This window comes from Macaca mulatta, chromosome 18 (assembly GCF_049350105.2).
Source record: "Macaca mulatta isolate MMU2019108-1 chromosome 18, T2T-MMU8v2.0, whole genome shotgun sequence".
In the NCBI taxonomy this organism is placed as follows: Eukaryota; Metazoa; Chordata; class Mammalia; order Primates; family Cercopithecidae; genus Macaca; species Macaca mulatta.
The window spans coordinates 6,668,527-6,686,753 of record NC_133423.1 but is presented as its reverse complement, the minus strand read 5'-3'; the positions used below and the strand labels follow the sequence as shown (position 1 = coordinate 6,686,753).

General features: G+C 44.3%; 1 protein-coding gene across 2 annotated transcripts in view; it reads right to left on the bottom strand.

Moving 5' to 3' along the window:
* Positions 1 to 505: 505 nt before the first annotated feature.
* The window catches only part of FBXO15 (F-box protein 15), a 74,912-nt gene continuing 57,190 nt past the window's right edge, over positions 506 to 18,227 (bottom strand). For both annotated transcript variants that reach the window (XM_015122197.3, XM_015122198.3), the window contains 2 exons: positions 10,166 to 10,290; positions 506 to 866 (listed from right to left, as the gene is read on the bottom strand). In XM_015122197.3, coding sequence (XP_014977683.2) covers positions 597 to 866; positions 10,166 to 10,290 — 395 coding nt within the window. In that variant the 3' untranslated portion in view covers positions 506 to 596. The remainder of the gene's footprint in view (positions 867 to 10,165; positions 10,291 to 18,227) is intronic.

Genomic DNA, 18,227 nt, shown 5'->3' with positions numbered 1-18,227 from the left:
TCCATCCCCACTCACACAGAGCTGGTGTCCCCACTGGACTTGTACCGTGCCTTGCTCTTTTAAGCTATAACTTCCTTACGATCTCGGATACATCTTTCCTTGTGAATGAGGCCACTGTTCTATTTCACTTTATTAAATACCAATATGGCTGCTGACTGTCATGAATGTAGCACTTTCTAATTCTAGTGAATACAACGAAGTTTATATTAATATTTACGTATATTTTCTCATTTGAGTTTCTTACCAATAAAGAAAAAGAAAAACCGTTATAAGAACATACCCCTACACACACACACACACAGTGATCACATGATCATTTGCTTAAGCAGAAGTTCTTAGATTTTAATGCAGGGCGGAAGAGAAGTAAATACCTTTTTTTCTTTTTATATGAAGTTTCACTGTTATTTTTATTTTTAAAATTTAACTGAATCTTTCAAACATTAACTTAAAAATGACCCATAAATCGTAATTTCTAATGTGAGATGAAAGGCATCACACAGCACTCTGCAGATTTGCTTTATTTTAACTTTCAACACGAAGAACAAAGCCAGTCAAAAATAAACAACTAGATAACAACAATAAATTGCCACCTACTGCTAATATTCAGTCCCAAACCAACGGTTGATTTTTGCGATACTAAGGTAAAGGACCAGGTTGACAATAAGGTATTCTTCGGTCTCTCTGATCCACACCAGCTCCACGTGCACTCTTCCTTCCGCATCGACGTAGTCCACGCTGTACGTCTGTCCCAAGAAGCTAGGGCCATCAGCGGGTGTGGCAGGCGATCTCATGCACACCGGGGAACTGAAACACCAAAAGGGTTTCCCATGTTCATCCAAAAGAGTCACGTCCATCATGGAACAACTCTGCAAAATAAACACAGATTGACAAGGATAAAAAGGTCAGTCAGACCTGATTTTCACAGAAAATCGTGCCTCTGTAAAACTGACTAGAAATGCTGCATGTGGCATCCAAATCCAGAATACTGTCATTGGTTTTCCATGGCCTACTTCGTAACCTAGACAATACTTGGGCTTGTGTCTCATCACTTAATATTCATTCTCAAATATACACAGGAGCACTCACAGGGCTCAGTTTAGGACTTACTTAGCACTGGGAGCTCAGAGAAATGTGTCACAGATATTGTCCCTGTCCTCGTGGAACTTAAAGTACAGAGGCTACAGATGTGACACAAATCACACCAACAACCAGTCAGTGCTTCCGAGCGTGAGGCGGCATCACTCTGAAAAGCAGTGTGGCTGTGTGCCCGGGTCTTCACGGCCACCACCAGGCCGTCCCCTCCCCTCTTCTGAGAGGCCTCCTGCTTCTCCGAGGCTCTGAACTTCAGCTCGGCACCCCTGCTCCATGCGCATCTCTGACATGTGCCAGCCTCCTGTGTGCCCACTCTCATTTCCAGGACTCTGGCGCCAGTCCTGCTGCCTGCCTCTCCCTCTCACTCTCTCCCAAGTCTTCCAAGTCTCACTGTCATCCCAAGTGATCCCAACATCCGTGGGGACCCTGGTGGAGCCTCAGTATCCTGGACTCTCAACTCCTGAGCTGTTCGACTCCATGACCTCCTCCTCGACTTGACCTCAGTCACTCACTCCCACAGTCACACCGCCGACACATCACCTCCCAGAAGTGGTTCACTACCACTGTCAACGCCTCAGGCACCCTGTCTTCTAACTGCCACCTTCTCTTCCAGCTGACTCACCGGACGATTTCCACCACAACTGTACTTCAGATTCACCCAGTGTTTGCACCCTGCAAGCCACGACCTATTAATGCATCCTGAATTACACTTAGCAGGACACAACTGTTTGTCAAAATAAAATGAAACAAGATGAAAGAGAACAGAGTCAGCATGCATTGCACAGAGTAAGAATAAACGTCATTTCATGAACGCTGTTTTCATTGCACATGAATGTGTGGTTTGTATATGCCCATAACGCAGTGGATATGTAAAAAGGCCTGAAGAGCACTGCCCATGGACCTAGCCCACCCACCGGCCAGCCCTTCCTTCTCCCACTTCTTCCTTTCCACTTTAGATTTCACTGGCCTTCGCTGGAATAACACTCTTGCCAATGCACATACCTCCCTTGTTCCCCTTGCATCACAACTGAGGTCCAGGTCCAGCAAAACCCCAGCCCTGGAGGAGCCCAGTTATTTTCTATCTGTCTGGACCTGAGCACCAAGCACAGCGGGAGGGCTGCATACAGAGCTGCTGGGTGCCCATGTAGCCGCACCATCCTCAGCATGGCCTGAGGGTCCCACCCTGGCTCTCTGGGTGGCTCCCTCTCCGCCTCATGGAACAATGCCTCATCTCCTTCCTCAGCCCTCCGCATCCTGCTAGGAGGGTGCTCTCTGCAGAGGACCTTGGCCTTCACAGAGAGGGGAGAAGGATGTTTTCCTCAACTTCCCACTGCAGATCCACAGCCCAGCTCCTCTGCACCCACCTCTCCTCGCATGTGTTTCTCATCTGCTCCTCCCGGGTGTGGCCCAGTAACCTCCTGCTGCAGCACAGCCCATCTCGCAAAGGCACAACGTCCCTCTCTCAAGTGACTACTTCTGTCCTCCCATCAGCTTTCAGCCTTCAACACATTCAAGTAACTCCCATCTTAGAGAGACAGAGAGAGAAACAGCCTCCCTGGGCCCCATAGATGCCTGTTCTTTGCTCGCTTCCCAGACAGCCCTCTCCAAAGAGCTGTCTCCGCTGGATTTGTCCATTAATACCCATTCACTCCTCAAACCACTCTGGCCTGGTATCCTTTCTCCATCATCTGACCAAACATCTCTTGATAAGGCCACTAAATCTAGTGACCATCTGTCAGTCTGCCTCTCAGCAGTGTTTAGTTTTTCAAGAAAACATGAAGAGTAATTCCACCTCCCCAAATGCATCCAGAACCCACAAGCCCTGTAGCTCTCTACCCACTCCCATTGCTGAGGTTTCTACAGCTTGGTCCTAGGCCCTATTTTCACCCTATGGAATCTCTCCCCATAAGTGGAACTCATCTACATCCACATCCTAAGCTATCACCAATGTGCCTGTGATTCCCAAAAGTTTATCTCCAGCAGAACTTCTTTTCCAAGTTCAAGACCTAAATATTCAAGTGCATACTCAACTTCTGGATCTTTCAAGGGACCCTCAAGTCCAGCAGGACTACATCCAAACTCAGGACTCTCCCAGCAAAGCTCTCCTGGTGCTCCTCATCCCAGGGATTGGTGAAACCATCATCAGTCATCTGGCTGTGCACGCCTGAAATGTGGGCGTCACTCTAGGGGACTCCCTCCTAGCCCTGACGCGCCAACCCTCACCCAGTCCTGTTAGTTCTTACCTCTCTTTCCAACAGCTTTACTTCTGTCCGTCTCCATTGCCACTGCCCTAATCCAAGTGCTATGGTCTGAATGTCTGTGCCCCTCAAACCCCGTGTCTTAAAATCTGATCACCAATGTGACTGTTTTTAGGAGGTGGGGCCTCTGGGAGGTGATTAGGTCACGGGAGCAGAGCTCTCATGAATAGGACTGAGGTCCTTATACAAGAGGCCCACAGAGCTGTCTCGCTCCTTCCCCCAGGTGAGGACACTGCTAGAAGGTGCCTCCAGGAACTAGGAAGCAGGCCCTCACCAGACACCCATCTGCTGATGCTTTGACCTTGGTGCTTTCAGCCTCCACAACGGTAAGAAATAAGTTTCTAGTGCTAAAAGCCACCCAGCTGACGGTGGTTTGTGACCTCAGGCCAGGCCGACTAAGACACCAAGTGACTGCTCTTCCTTTAAGAAGGCAGCCATCCAGCTCATCCCCCACTCATTCTCCACATTCAGAAGACACACCTTCACAAAACATGAGTCTGAGCATGCCACCCACAGCTTAAAACCCTGAGACAACTTTCCATGGCTCTCAAGAAAGAACCAAATGCCTTCCGGCTACCATTAAGGCCTGGCCTGGCCTCATCTGCCCATCCCACCTCATTGCACACAATGCCACCTCTTGCCATCTGTGCTCCAGCCACACTGACCCTTCACCCTTGAAGACACCATGCCCCCAGCTGACAAAGAGCCACCCAGACTCCCCTGCTGAGAGCTCCTCTCCCCATCTTCTCGTTGTCCATCTCAGCATTCAGTTCAAATACCAGTCCCTTGGGGAAGTTTCCCTGACACTCTCATCTCAACTGACCATGTACCCAATGGGCAGAAACACCAGTGTGTTGAATGCAGAACTTGATGCAGCTGCAGTGCTGAAACCGACTGGGCCCGGCCAGAGCAGGTAGAGATGGATGCTAAGCACCACGAGGGCAGGACTTAGGCCAGCTCAGCTCAGCATCGTGTCCCTGGCCACCTGCATATGCACACCGTCACTGAAGCTCAGCCACTATGTGCCGAATGAACGAATGAGTGTGATAAAATGGGAGGGAGGTGGTAAGAGTAGTGATAGAGATGCTGGTTGTTATTAAACACTAAGGTAGGACAGCAGGAGCCCTAATGCATCAGGGGCAGCAAACACCAGGAAAGAAGAAATGGAAGAGACACTGACGAGGTAAGCAGAGCAGAATCTCACATCTGAATGGGGGAGTAACAGGAACGGAGGTTTTGTCTCCTAATCATTTGCTTATCCATTACAGAAGCAGATGATATGAGGAAGAACAAACGTGCAAATTTTAGACATGTTGAATCCACAATGTCCATGAGGAACCCAAGCCACTAAATCCACCAAGTGAACAGATATAGCTAGGTGGGGGCTTGAGTCAGGGGAGGAGGCACAGTTGGAGATACTGATAATTATTACAATAATATTATGAATGAGCTATATTTTAATTGTGGTAAAATAAACATAAAATTTACCACCTTCACCACTTGTCTTCTATATTTCAGTGGCTTACATACCTTCTCATTGTTGTATAACCATCACTACTATCTCATCTCCAGAACTCTTCATTTTGTAGAACTAAAACTCTGTCCCCATTAAACCCTAACTCCCCACTTCCCCTCCTCCAGCCTCTGGCACCCACCATTCTACTTCCCGTCTCTATGAATTTGACAACTCTAGGAACCTCAATAATGGAGTCATACAGTATTTGTCCTTTCGTGACTGGCTTATTTCCCTTAGCATCATGTCTTCAAAGTTCTTCCATACTGTAGCATGCGTCAGAATTTCCTTCCTTCCTAAGGCCAAATAATACTTGATTGCATGGATAGACTACAGTATGTTCATCCACTTATCTGCAAATGGACACTTGGTTTTCTTCTACCTTTTGGCTACTGTGATTAACGCCTCTATCAATGAGGGTAGATGGTGTGAGCCATGTTTTTAACGTGTTGTATGTTCTAGAAAAATAGTAGTTTACATTCACTATTTTATTTAATTCTAAGGAAGCTAAGAAGTAACATCAAGAATAAAATCTTCTAACGCTTATCTTTTCAGGATGGCTCATTACATGCCATGACTTCTGCCCCATATTCATGTTTTATTAATTGTAATATAAATGCTACTCTTAGATATCAGCAAAAACTGAGCAACTATATACCACTACTTTCACAAGTTATAACTAATCAGATGTGGCCAAAAATGCTGACCATTCAGATCTCAGTATGATCAGGTCAAAGGGTCTCGACTCAATAAATGTATATCTTAGAGAAATTTAAGGAGAAAAAGACATTCCAAACATTGAAAAAATGAGATGGTTTAATAAGTGACTGGCATGAACTGGCTGCTATCTGTGCAGGAGACCCGAGCGAAGCACCAGCCAGCATGAAACATCCTAATCCCTGATGGGAGAGTGCATGCCAGAGCCTAAGGCCCCTCACATCAGATAAGCTACACAGTGAGACCACCCAGGAACCCCTCAGACACCTGACCTTGCTCCCTGATGCCTTTCCCAGGCGATCAGCTGCAGTGGTCCTGGAACAGCAGTGCCTAGCCCCACACAGCCTGTTCCACAGCACCCACTGCTTCCTGCATGATGGGACCACCACACACAGAGCCTGGGCTGCGAGGAGAACACCAGAGTGGGGAGCAGGTGGGGAAGAAGAAAAAACACCCTATGCTGCAGCCTCACTGAGGCTGAGAACGGGGGAGTCGAAGCCAATACTGAGGGCCAGCAGATGGCTCTGTCCTTGGCAGGCAGCGGGAGCCCTCCTGGAATGGGCATTACCACTGTGGCCAGTTTAGAGAGAAGGCTCTGAGGCCTAAGCACCTCTGAGATAACACAGCAGGTGGGACTGCATGGTGCACCCATCTTCCACACCCCACCACCCTGCACGACCTTAGCCACTGGGCTAGCAGTCACTTGACTGTGTTACTTACAACCTCACCAAACCCACCAGCATAGAGATGGTGGTTAGATCCCATGGGAGGAAGGAGGTGGAGCCCTGGGTCCCATCACCTGCAAGAAGGTTGCGGAGGAGAAACGCTGGCAGAAGTCAGGAAGGAGCGGCCGGTGGGGCACATGGGCTCCTTGGTGAGGACGCAGCTCACAGCCCTAAGCCGTCAGTGGGTGTCTCAGTCTTTCTGCTCTCCCAATCCCTCTGCTGCCAGATCAAGAGCTGGGAGCTGATTCTCTTCTGAAGCCCTCCTAGTTCTCAAAGTCCAGCGTTCTCCAATTCCCTCCTAACCTAAAACATGGCCTAGCACACGATACGCACATCAAACTCTTTAACAACATCCATAGATACACCAAAATCCAAATTCTTTCCTGAGGGTTTCAAGGCCCCTCCTGACCTGCCCCAGCAGCCTTTCCAATGCCCCCCAATCACTCTCACTCCTGTCCCTGAGCACTAGCCCACCCCAGGCAGGACAGCCAGCTAGGAAGAGGCCCACCTCAGCACCAGCTGCAGCGGCACAATGGGTCTCGCACCCCTCCCCGGGCCAGCTGCCCCTCACCTCTAGAACCTCGCTCCTTATTTCCCATCCTGTCCGAAGCATCTCTTTCTCCACTGGGTTCCTTCTCTAGAAGAAATCACTCCCAATCTTCTGGAGGCGGATGCATGTCAGAACCTCCCACGAGCCTTCCTCCCACTGGCCCTTTCCTCTTTCTCCTCGCAGAGCTTGTTTTCAGTCCTCTCCTAAATCAGTCCCTCGCACCCTGAAAGTCCAGGAGGCACACATCTGAGCAGTCGGCAGACCTCACCCTCCTTGCAGGAGGAAATCTCTCCTCACCTGCACCCCCACGGACCAGTGAACTACGCCAGGCTCAAAACTCAGCGTCTGGGGCTCACCTGCACCCCCACGGACCAGTGAACTATGCCAGGCTCAAAACTCAGCGTCTGGGGAGAGGGCAGCACTTGCACATGTGGGACTGTCCTGTTCTTCCTGAGCTAATCAGCCATGCAGCTGCAGGACTTGTCAAGCAAAGTGGCCAGGGTGCCCTTCTCATGGGTCACGGCCACCCACAACATGCTGAGCCACGATGTGCCCATAGCAGGCTCTACTGAACTCAACTGTTCTTACACAAAGCAGAACCACAGAACTCCACTGAAATATCTAGTCTAAATAAAAATTGATGCCAATCTCCATACGGATTTAGAAGTAACATTAAAATAACATCAAAGATGCCAAGGAGTGAAAGAAAAACATAAAAGAAACATACGGGAAAAGCCTCACCAAAAGAAAATCCATCCGTCTGAAATTCTGATAGGCAGTGGGAGGAGACAGAGCAGGAGAGTATTTCACTTTGATTACCTGACTTATACTGAAGACCGCAGCAAGGTTACCTTGAGAGGATAGCCTAGCTGTTCAACATGACTTTGTAAAACAGCATGGTAACCACTTATAGAGCAAGTGTCCTGCATGGATTCAGTACTAACACATGGCCACTGAAAGCATCTTTAAAGTATATTTGATATCATAGCTTGACTTTTTAAAAAAAGGAATAAAAAACTGACCTGCTTATAATGTGATTTTTAAAAAATGTTAAAGTTTAATAATTTACCACATTAAACGTATGATCTGTTGAGTTTTTGCTCCAGAAACTCAAGCTAAAGATACTTTCCACCTGAATTACCTCCACAGCACTAAGTGTTGGAGGTCACTCAACTCTGAGGTTGGAGGAAGGCGGAGATTCTCATGGGAACAGCAGGTCCCAAGGACATCAGAAGTCCTTTCATGACCGCACATCACTTCAAACAACACGACCCAACCAGGCAGCATCCTCCATCATTATCGTTAATATGTTCTCACTTCTCTGTCCTTCCAGCAGCATCATATTTGGGTGATGCACTTTCTCAGTAGCCTATGCTCTGACAGGCATCGTAAACTATGTAGTAGAAGCTCCTCACCAGAGGTTGTGTCTACAATTTCCAGAAGGAGTAGGGTTTTTATTTTACATTTTTTTAAAAGTCATATGTACCTAAGAAACTTTCTAAGCTTTTCCATGCTTTAAAAAAAGTTTTTAACTCCTTCCAAGCAATTTCTTAAAATATATGTTATCATTTCACTATTCTTAGGGTGATCAGACTCCTGGAGAGAAATATCTGAGCTGCACAGCAAATACAAGGAATATGACATCACTGATCTAACTTTTTATTCTTTTGGGAATTCTGAGGACAGCTTAGTCTTAATACTGAACCCAAGAGCATAAAAGGCAAACAGAAAATAAACCACATCTTCCCTCCAGGCCCAAGGGAGAAGGTACAAGCCTTTGAGCTATTCGCTATCTTTTCCCAAAGCCCATCTGAGAGGAGGAATTTATGGGGAAAACTGTCCAGGGACATTCAATCCATTCCCTACCTTAAAAACTCAAAATCCTGCTTTCAGATCAAGCTGTTTTTCTAAAAACCTGTGCACCTGAGTCACACTGGTTTAGCAACCTACAGAATCACTGCTTGGAGCTCATGTAAAAGTCCAATTTTGAAGCTGTATCTTCAGCTTCTCTGAGAACTTCTATGAGAAATCTGTGAGTGCATCTGCTGCTAAGATGCTATTTAGGGTTAGTCCATTATGTAGCTTAGTCTGCCCTACATAAAGTCCCATTGGAGATTTTGTTTTTAATGATCAGAAGTGGGATAAAGCTTTCTTTGTATAATTACTACATTTCCCCTTTTTCTCCCAATGAGAACTAAACGACTGCTCTCATCTCGCTCTGGACTACCAGAAAACAGAGAATAAATTTATTTTTAAAAATTATGCTGACCCTTTCAAAGACCGTCACATTCATATTCTGCCTTTCTTGATCCTCAAGGTCTATTTGATGTGAATATTTTATCTTAGTACCTATTTTTATTATAAGCTTTATTGAAATCTGAAGACAAAGAAAGAAGGTAGGTCTGTTCTCTTAAAGGCATGAAACAATATGGTGTGTGATAAACATAATTTTTACCAAAATTTAAACATTTGCTATGAATAAATAGGATTTGTAAAATATCTCATTGTATCAAATACCAAGTGGCTCAAGGGACAGCGCTTCAGGATAACACCACTCTTGGTCCCGGTCGTCATCACGAACAGTTCTAACAAGGTGCCCACGCACAGCGCAGAATAAAGCCATGTTACAGGAAGGCCCCGCAGTCACAGGAGATTGATCCCACTGGTCCCCGGGACCATAAATATCTTGTTCATCCCACAAAATAAAGACGGAGAGTGACAAGAACCAGGAGCAGCCATGGGCACAAGGACAGAAGACAGCAAAACTGTGAGAACATCTTTCTCCTGTTCCTTCTCCTCCCTCCTTCCCTGGCACTTCCCAACCACTAAATCAACTCTCCCACCCATGTGGCTAATCTTTTATATAACAGTTCAAGGAAATCCCTATATCCTGGACTATGAATTTATAACTGCAAAAAGTTTTAAATTGGTACATGGATGATCAAGATGTTTTGAGTAGATGCTGCCTGCCTGGTCCAACCTTCAGTTCCACTCTCTTTCCACAAAACAGAGGTGCTTTGAGGGAGTAGGGGGCTGTAATCAACAGTGTTCTGAAATGCTGCTGCAGACTATCTGCCCCTCCAACTCTCAGTGACACATGAAAGGTCCTCAATAAGCATCTCATGAGTGAATCCACTGGATGTCAATGGCTAACAGAATGTGCACCAACCTTCAGAAACTAGAACAATAAATCCAGAACTATAAAAGAAACATCATACGTATATGATTATATCATCTACACATATAAACAGACTTTTTATTACATAGAAATCAAGTTACTTGAAGAAAAGAAAACGGTTCTGTTTTTTACCTTTATACAGCCATCCAAAATATCAGTTTTCCACGAGAGGCCAACTTTTCCAATAAGAGGTAGGTGTTCTCTGTTATTTTTTAAATGTATAACAATGAGCTTCACATGTCCATTTTCAATATTTCCTGAAAAGACATAAGATTGTTTCAATCACTGTCTTCCAATGCAGGACAACAAGCCAAGCACGTTCAGTCAGTGACTTCATGAGGATACCTCACCCTGGTAAGTCCTGGCCTAACCGACGGGGACAACATGGGCACAGCAATCCCAGCCTCCGGCTTGAGGCCAGAGCGATGCATCTGTGTCCCAGAGACAGCAACATTAACAAGTACCCAGAAAGGTGATGTCAAAGGTGAGTCAGGGGAAGCCAGCTGAGGTGAGCCTGGATAGCCACCTGTCGCTGATGGAAAGGTGGTTGCTGAAGGAAGAAAGGGTTCTTCTGATATGGGTAAGCCAACAGTGCTGGAAACCGGTATCTATAATTACAGAGCTCAAGAAAGCAGGTGGAGAAATGGCAAAGAAACAAGGGGGCTGGAGAGCAGCCGAACATGAAGAGGAATGGAAGAAACTCATATGAAATGAAAAACTCACACGAAAACCCCTCTGCACAGGCTTGTAACTGAGTGAGAGTCCGTGCACATGCCCACCTAGTTGGAGGCCAAACCCTGTGGCCCTCTGCTGCCAGCTCCAAGCCAGCTACGGCAGCCTGGCCACATGGAGGAGCCCTCGCACCCACGCAGCACGCTAGCCCTGCTGCCCTAGGCCTCCTGTGGCAGGGAGAGCCGCGGCACCACTCGGCTTCACAGACACAAGCTTCCTGGTTCTGTCTGAATGCACCCGGAGAAGCGACCGTCAGGCACAGCAACACAACTCATACCCGAGAGTTCTCCAGAGATGGATGTCTGAACAAAGGGAAGGTGCAAGTCACCGGGCAAAGCAGACGGAAAAATCATGGAAAAGAGCAAGTGTTCTCCAGCCCTGGCCTGATTATTTCACGAGACAAAATAAAACCAAAGCCAAGCTGTCCTGGGAGCCAAAGCTCTGTTCTAGAAATGTTATACAGTGTTCTCCAACTTCAGTGTCACCAGGTTATAGCCCACGCTTTGCCAGGGGCCTCTAAGTGAGAGACGACACAGAGGCAGGGTTTCCAGGCCCGCAAAGGGGAGCTCCTCGCCCAGATGCCACGCTGCTGGTTTCTCCTGGTCTTATTTCTGTTCCAAGGACAGAGGCAGCCCACATTTTCCTCTCTACTGCTGAGTAATTAGCAAGAACTGTGTAGCTTCCCTTCCACTCTCCCCAGGCGCAGGAAGAAATGCCAAATGACACGGACCATTCCCGGGTAACAGCTCTACCGTCACCTCATCACCTCGTCACCTCAGCAGGGCTTCACGGAGGCAGGGAGGAAGTGTATGAAAAGCGAGGCCTCAGTGGAGGCACAGTAATCACATTCTGAATGGACCAGATGTGACTCTGCTCTGTCCTGCACTACTGCATCCATGTGCAAAATCAAGGGAGGCCTCCGACTGGTGCAGCAAAGGCAGGCAGCCGACGGTGCCTACAGAAAACCAGGAGCTCATCTTCCACACAGCTTGTCCCCAGGACACGGCAGAAAATGCACTCCAAAGTGTAGCAGCCACTAACGTCTCAATGGCAACTGTCTGAGCTAATAAACATCAAATCCCTGTAGGAAGCAGAGACTGTTATTTTGTTATTACCAGGTATTCTCCCACTTCAGAACAATTATAACACTGTGGTGTCTCCAAAGGTCAGAGCTCTTTCCGCCAACCCTCTGTAACCACTTACAAGACAGAGAAAGGTTAAGCTCTTCCTACATTTAAACAATCTGCACATGGAACAGATGTGTGAAAGTGTGTGTATATAAAATAGGTGTGTTTTTGAGTACTTACTATATACCAACCACAGAGTTAGACACTTAATAGCTTAGAAGAATACGTTAACACCTCAAATAATAATATTAATTGGGCATTATAATTTTCTGAATTCACAGGGATGATTATATGATGTGAATCATATAATGCAGGGAGATTAATAGTAACTTGCCCAAGGTCAATGGCAGAAACACGATCCAAACCCTGTTCTGTGTCCAGAGTCTATGTTACAACAGAGTAAGAAATATGTGAAACATACACTAAGTAATTATCTGCTAGCCAGGAATTTATAATGCAGACTCAGATGGTCATGTTTGTTTTCATATTACTCCCAAGAGAAATGTCTGTTAGAAATCAGCAAGCAGAATGCACCATGGAATCGCCACGGCTTCCCGATACTCGAGGTAATGGCTCAGCCTGTGAGCACCACGCTCAGCCTCCGCTCCCAGCCCTCCTTATAAGCAGGTCACTGGTGATGCAGTCTCCTTCCATGAGACACATGTGTTCCTGCAAACCTGGGGTCAGAAATGAGCATTGAGAGAAGGGACAGAATGGGAAGAGCCGTCTGCTGGCAGAGGCAGTGGCAGCGGCCTGCTCCTCATGCTGGCAGGGGCAGAGGTCCAGAGGCTGCTAGTGGTTACTATAGTGGTGACAGTTTCACAAGACAAACCACAGAGCACAGCTTTGCATCTATAAACAGAGTGTGGCTCTCCTAGACCGACTATAAGCAAGTATATCCTTTATTAAATTCCCGTGCTCCTTAAGTCATTCAGAATAAATTCTGTTCTTGGAGACTCTAATCTTAACTTACCAATACACAAGACCATCTGCAAAATTCAGCAAAATACAATTTGAGGCTCACCATCCTTGGTTTCCAGTGACACTGTACCTGTAAGCATGACCTTTAGACTCATAAAGACCCATTCTAAACCCTGCTCAGCCATTTACTAACTGTATAACCATGGTCAAGTTCCAAACTCAGTAAAATACGGATACAAATAGCACTTGATAAGGCTTTGTGAGGATGAATGGAACCGGTAATAAATATTAACATTATACAGTAGTTGATTATGTATGCCAAGCTAAGTGTGTTAAGTACCCTCTATGCTTTATCTCAATAATAATATTCTATCTAAAGACTGCCAAGTGCATTGTCAAGCAGAATGTGGAGATGTGCCACGTTTGTAGACCAGAAGACCCAATATAGTGAAGATGTCCAATTACCCAAACTTATCTATTATAGTTTCACACAGTCACAAGCATAATCCCAACAGGTACTTGAGAAAATTGTTTACAAATAATTAATACTTACATAAATAATGATATTGGCAAGATGATTCTAAACTCCATATGAAAATGCTACGGACCTAAAATAGCCAAAACAATCTAGGAAAGGAAAAAAAAAGTTGACTTCAAGACTTACTATAGAGCAACAGAAATCAAGACAGTGTGGGACTGTGTTTATAAAGACACACAGATTGGCCGGGCGCGGTGGCTCAAGCCTGTAATCCCAGCACTTTGGGAGGCCGAGACGGGCGGATCACGAGGTCAGGAGTTCGAGACCATCCTGACTAACACGGTGAAACCCCGTCTCTACTAAAAAATACAAAAAACTAGCGGGGCGAGGTAGCGGGCGCCTGTAGTCCCGGCTACTCGGGAGGCTGAGGCAGGAGAATGGCGTAAAAACCCGGGAGGCAGAGCTTGCAGTGAGCTGAGATCCGGCCACTGCACTCCAGCCTGGGCGACACAGCGAGACTCCGTCTCAAAAAAAAAAAAAAAAAAAAGACACACAGATTGGCTGGGCGTGGTCGCTCACACCTGTAATCCCAGCACTTTGGGAGGCCGAGGTAGGCGTATCACCTGAGGGCAGGAGTCTGAGACCCACCTGGCCAACATGGTGAAACACCATCCTACTAAAAATACAGTGGCAGGCATCTGTAATCCCTCAGGCTGAGGTGGGAGAATCGCTTGAACCCAGGAGGCAGAAGTTGCAGTGAGCCAAGATGGCACCACTGCACTCCAGCCTGAGTGACAGAGCAAGACTCCGTCTCAAAACAACAACAAAAAAAGACACATAGATCAATAAAATGGAATAGATGGGTTCAGAAATAGACCCACACTTTTACAAGCAATTGATTTTTGACAAAGTCATCAAAATGATTCGATGAGCAAAGAAAGTCTTTTCACAAATGGTACAAAAACAACTGGACATCCACACTGGGAAAGAACATCAACCTATCTTCTAATTTACACAAAACCAGTTAAGGACAGATAACAAACCAAAATGCAAAAGCTGAAACCATAACAATGGTAGGAAAAACAAAGAAGAATATCTTTATAACCTGGGATAGAAAAAGTTTTAAAACAGGAAAAAACAACCAGGAAATTTAAAATTGATTAGATTTCATCAAATGAGAAACACTAATTTGTAACACTTACTTTCATAATAAGTCATCAGATGTACAAACCAAGAAAACACGTACTAACAAGTACTAATAAATATGCTATAATGAATTATCTGCTCTGAGTTTTCTAGGTAATTACCACTCAGAAGGGAGTATACTGTTTCTAATGCTTTACCTATTATAAATTCTTGGGGAGTATAACCTGAACTAGACACAGAAAAAAAATTAATATCAAGAAACTTGTTAATATCAAGAAAGAACAAAAAGTCACCTATTTTTGGAATTACAACAATAAAAAGATGATAACATGATATATACAAAAATAACTGAAGAAAAACCCAAAAACATTAAAGAAGGATTTCATAACGAGATCACCTGCACATATCAGGTTCTGCTGCTAAAGAGCTGAACAATTTCATACCTCTAAGGCCCATAACCTTGTTTTCATACCCTTGACATTTTCTATTGTGTCTTACAGAGTAAGCACTGAACAGTTTTGTTGTTTTGTTTTTGTTTTTTGTTTTTTGAGACAGATTCTTGCTCCATTGTTCAGGCTGGAGTGCAGTGGCACGATCTTGGCTCACTGCAAGCTCCGCCTCCTGGGTTCACGCCATTCTCCTGCCTCAGTCTCCCAAGTAGCTGGGACTACAAGCGCCCGCCACCATGCCCCGCTAATTTTTTGTATTTTTAGTAGAGATGGGGTTTCACCATGTCAGCCAGAATGGTCTCGATCTCCTGACCTCGTGATCCGCCCACCTCAGCCTCCCAAAGTGCTGGGATTACAGGCATGAGCCACCGCACCCAGCCAGCACTGAATAGTTTTTAATTGGTATTTTAATAGAAAGTATATTACAGAAAGTCTATAGGATATAGAGCAAACCTAACAAAATATGGAAACATCATAAATAAGAATTTGTTCACAAAGGCAACACAAAAATAAGTATTAATAAATGGAGAAAGATGCAGGATCTACATAAAAGCATTTCTCCAGGGTACTAGAGGGAAACTTAAAAACAAGTATATCTCAGATGTACTGCAGATTTGGTTCTTGACCACAGGAATAAAGCAAATATCACAAAAAAAGCAAGTCACATAAATTTTCTGGTTCCCCAGCGCATATAAAAGTTATGTTTATACTACACTCTTTTAACTGTGCAATAGCATTATGTCTAAAAAATAATATACATATTTTAATTCAAAAATACTTTATTACTAAAAAATGCTAATGACCATCTGAGTCTTCAGCAAAGCATTATCTTTTTGCTGGTGGAAGGTCTTGCCTCGATGTTGATGACCGATGACTGATCAGGATGGTGGTTGCTGAATGTGGCTGTGGCATTTTTTTAAACTTTTATTTTGGTTCAGGAGTATATGTGGAGGTTTGTTATATAGGTAAACTGCATGTTGCAGGGGTTTGTACAGATTATTTCATCACCCAGGTAATAAACATAGTACTCGATAGGTAGTTTTTGGATCCTCACCTTCCTCCAACCCTCCACCCTCAAAGAGGACCTGGTCGTATCCGTTGTTCCCTTCTTTGTGTTCATATGTACTCCATGTTTAGCTTTCACTTGTAAGTGAGAACATACAGTATTTTGTTTTCTGTTCATTAGTTCACTTAAGATAATGGCCTCTAGCTCCATCTATGTTGGTGTAAAGGACATGGCTGCATAATATTCCATGGTGTACATGTACCACATTTTCTCTAGTCTACTACTGATGGGCATTTAAGTTGATTCTACATCTTTGCTGTTGTGAATAGTGATGTAGTGAATACATACATGCATGTGTCTTTATGGTAGAATAGCTTATATTCCTTTGGGAACATACCCAATAATGGGATTCCTGGGTCAAATGGTAATTCTCTTTGCAATTCTCTGAGAAGTTGCCAAACTGCTTTCCACAATGGCTGAACTAATTTACATTCACACCAGCAGTGTATAAGTGTTCCCTTTTCTCCACAACCTTGTGAGCCTGTGTCACTTTTCTGAATTTTTAATAATAGCCATTCTGACTGGTGTAAGGTGGTATCTCACTGTAGCTTTGATTTGCACTTCTCTAATGATTAGTGATGTTGAGCATTTTATCATATGCTTGTTGGCAGCATGTATGTCTTCTTTTGAAAATTGTCTGTTCATGTCCTTTGCCCACTTTTTAATTTTTTTTTTTTTTTTGCTTGTAAGTTCCTTACAGATGCTGGATATTAGATCTTTGTCAAATGCAGAGTTTGCAAATGTTTTATCCCATTGAATAGGTTGTCTGTTTACTTGGCTGATAGTTTCTTTTGTTGTACAGAAGTTCTTTAATTTAAGTCCCATTTGTCAATTTTTGTTTTTGTTGCAATTATTTTTGGTGTCTTCATCATGAAATCTTTGCCAGTCCTATATCCAGAATGGTATTTATTAGGTTATCTTCCAGGGTTTTTATAGTTTTAGTTTTTACATTTAAGTCTTTAATACATCTTGAGTTGATTTTTATATGTGGTGTAAGGAATTGGTCCAGCTTCAATCATCTGCATATGGCTAGCCAGTTATCCCTCCATCATTTATTGAATAGGAAGTCCTTTCCCCATTGCTTTTGTCTCTTTGTTGAAGATCATATGGTTGTAGGTGTGTGGCATTATTTCTGGGCTCTCTATTCTCTTCCATTGATCTATGTGTCTGTTTTTATGCAAGCACCATGCTGTTTTGGCTACTGTAGCCTTGTAATATAGTTTGAAGTCAGGAAGTGTGATGCCTCCAGCTTTGTTCTTTTTGCTTAAGATTGCCTTGACTATTTGGGCTCTTTTTTTGTTCCATATGAATTTTTAAATAGTTTTTTCTAATTCTGTGGAGAATTTCACTGGTAGTTTGATAGGAATAACATTGAATCTATAAATCATTTTGGGCAGTCTGGCTATTTTAACAATATTGATTCTTCCTATCCATCAGCATGGAATGTTTTTCCATTTGTGTCATCTTTAATTTCACTGAGGAGTGTTTTGTAATTCTCACAGAATTACAAAATAAATCTCACAGAGGTCTTTCACCTCCCTGGTCAGCTGTATTCCTATTCATAGGTATTTTATTCTTTTTCTCTTAAGTTCTGGGATACATGTGCAGGGCGTACGGGTTTGTTACATAGGTAAACATGCGTCATGGTGGTTTGCTGCACCTATCAACCTATCACTTAGGTATTAAGCCCCACATGCCTTACCTATTTATCCTGATGCTCTCTCTTTCCACACATACACCCCTCGACAGGCCCCAGTGTGTTTTGTTCCCCTAGGTATTTTATTCTTTCTGTGGCATTTGTGGATGGGAATGTGTTCTTGATTTGGCTGTCAGCTTGGATGTTGTTGGTGTACAGAAATGCTACTGATTTTTGTACATTAATTTTGGATCCTGAAACTTTGGTGAAGTTGTTTATCAGATCAAGTTTTTGGGCAGAGACTATGGGGGCTTTTAGTCATATAATCATTTTGCCTGCAAACAGGGATAGTTTGACTTCCTATCTGGATGCCTTTATGTCTTTGTATTGTCTGATTGCTCTAGACAGGACTTCCAGTACTATGTTGGAGTGGTGAGAGAGGGCATCCTTGTCTTGTTCCAGTTTTCAAGGGGAATGCTTCCAGTTTTTGCCCATTCAGTATAATGTTGGATTTGAAATAGATGGCTCTTATTATTTTGAAGTACGTTCCTTCAATGCCTAGTTTGTTGAAGGTTTTTATCATGAAGTGATGTTGAATTTTATCAAAAGCTTTTCCTTCATCTATTGAGATAATCATGT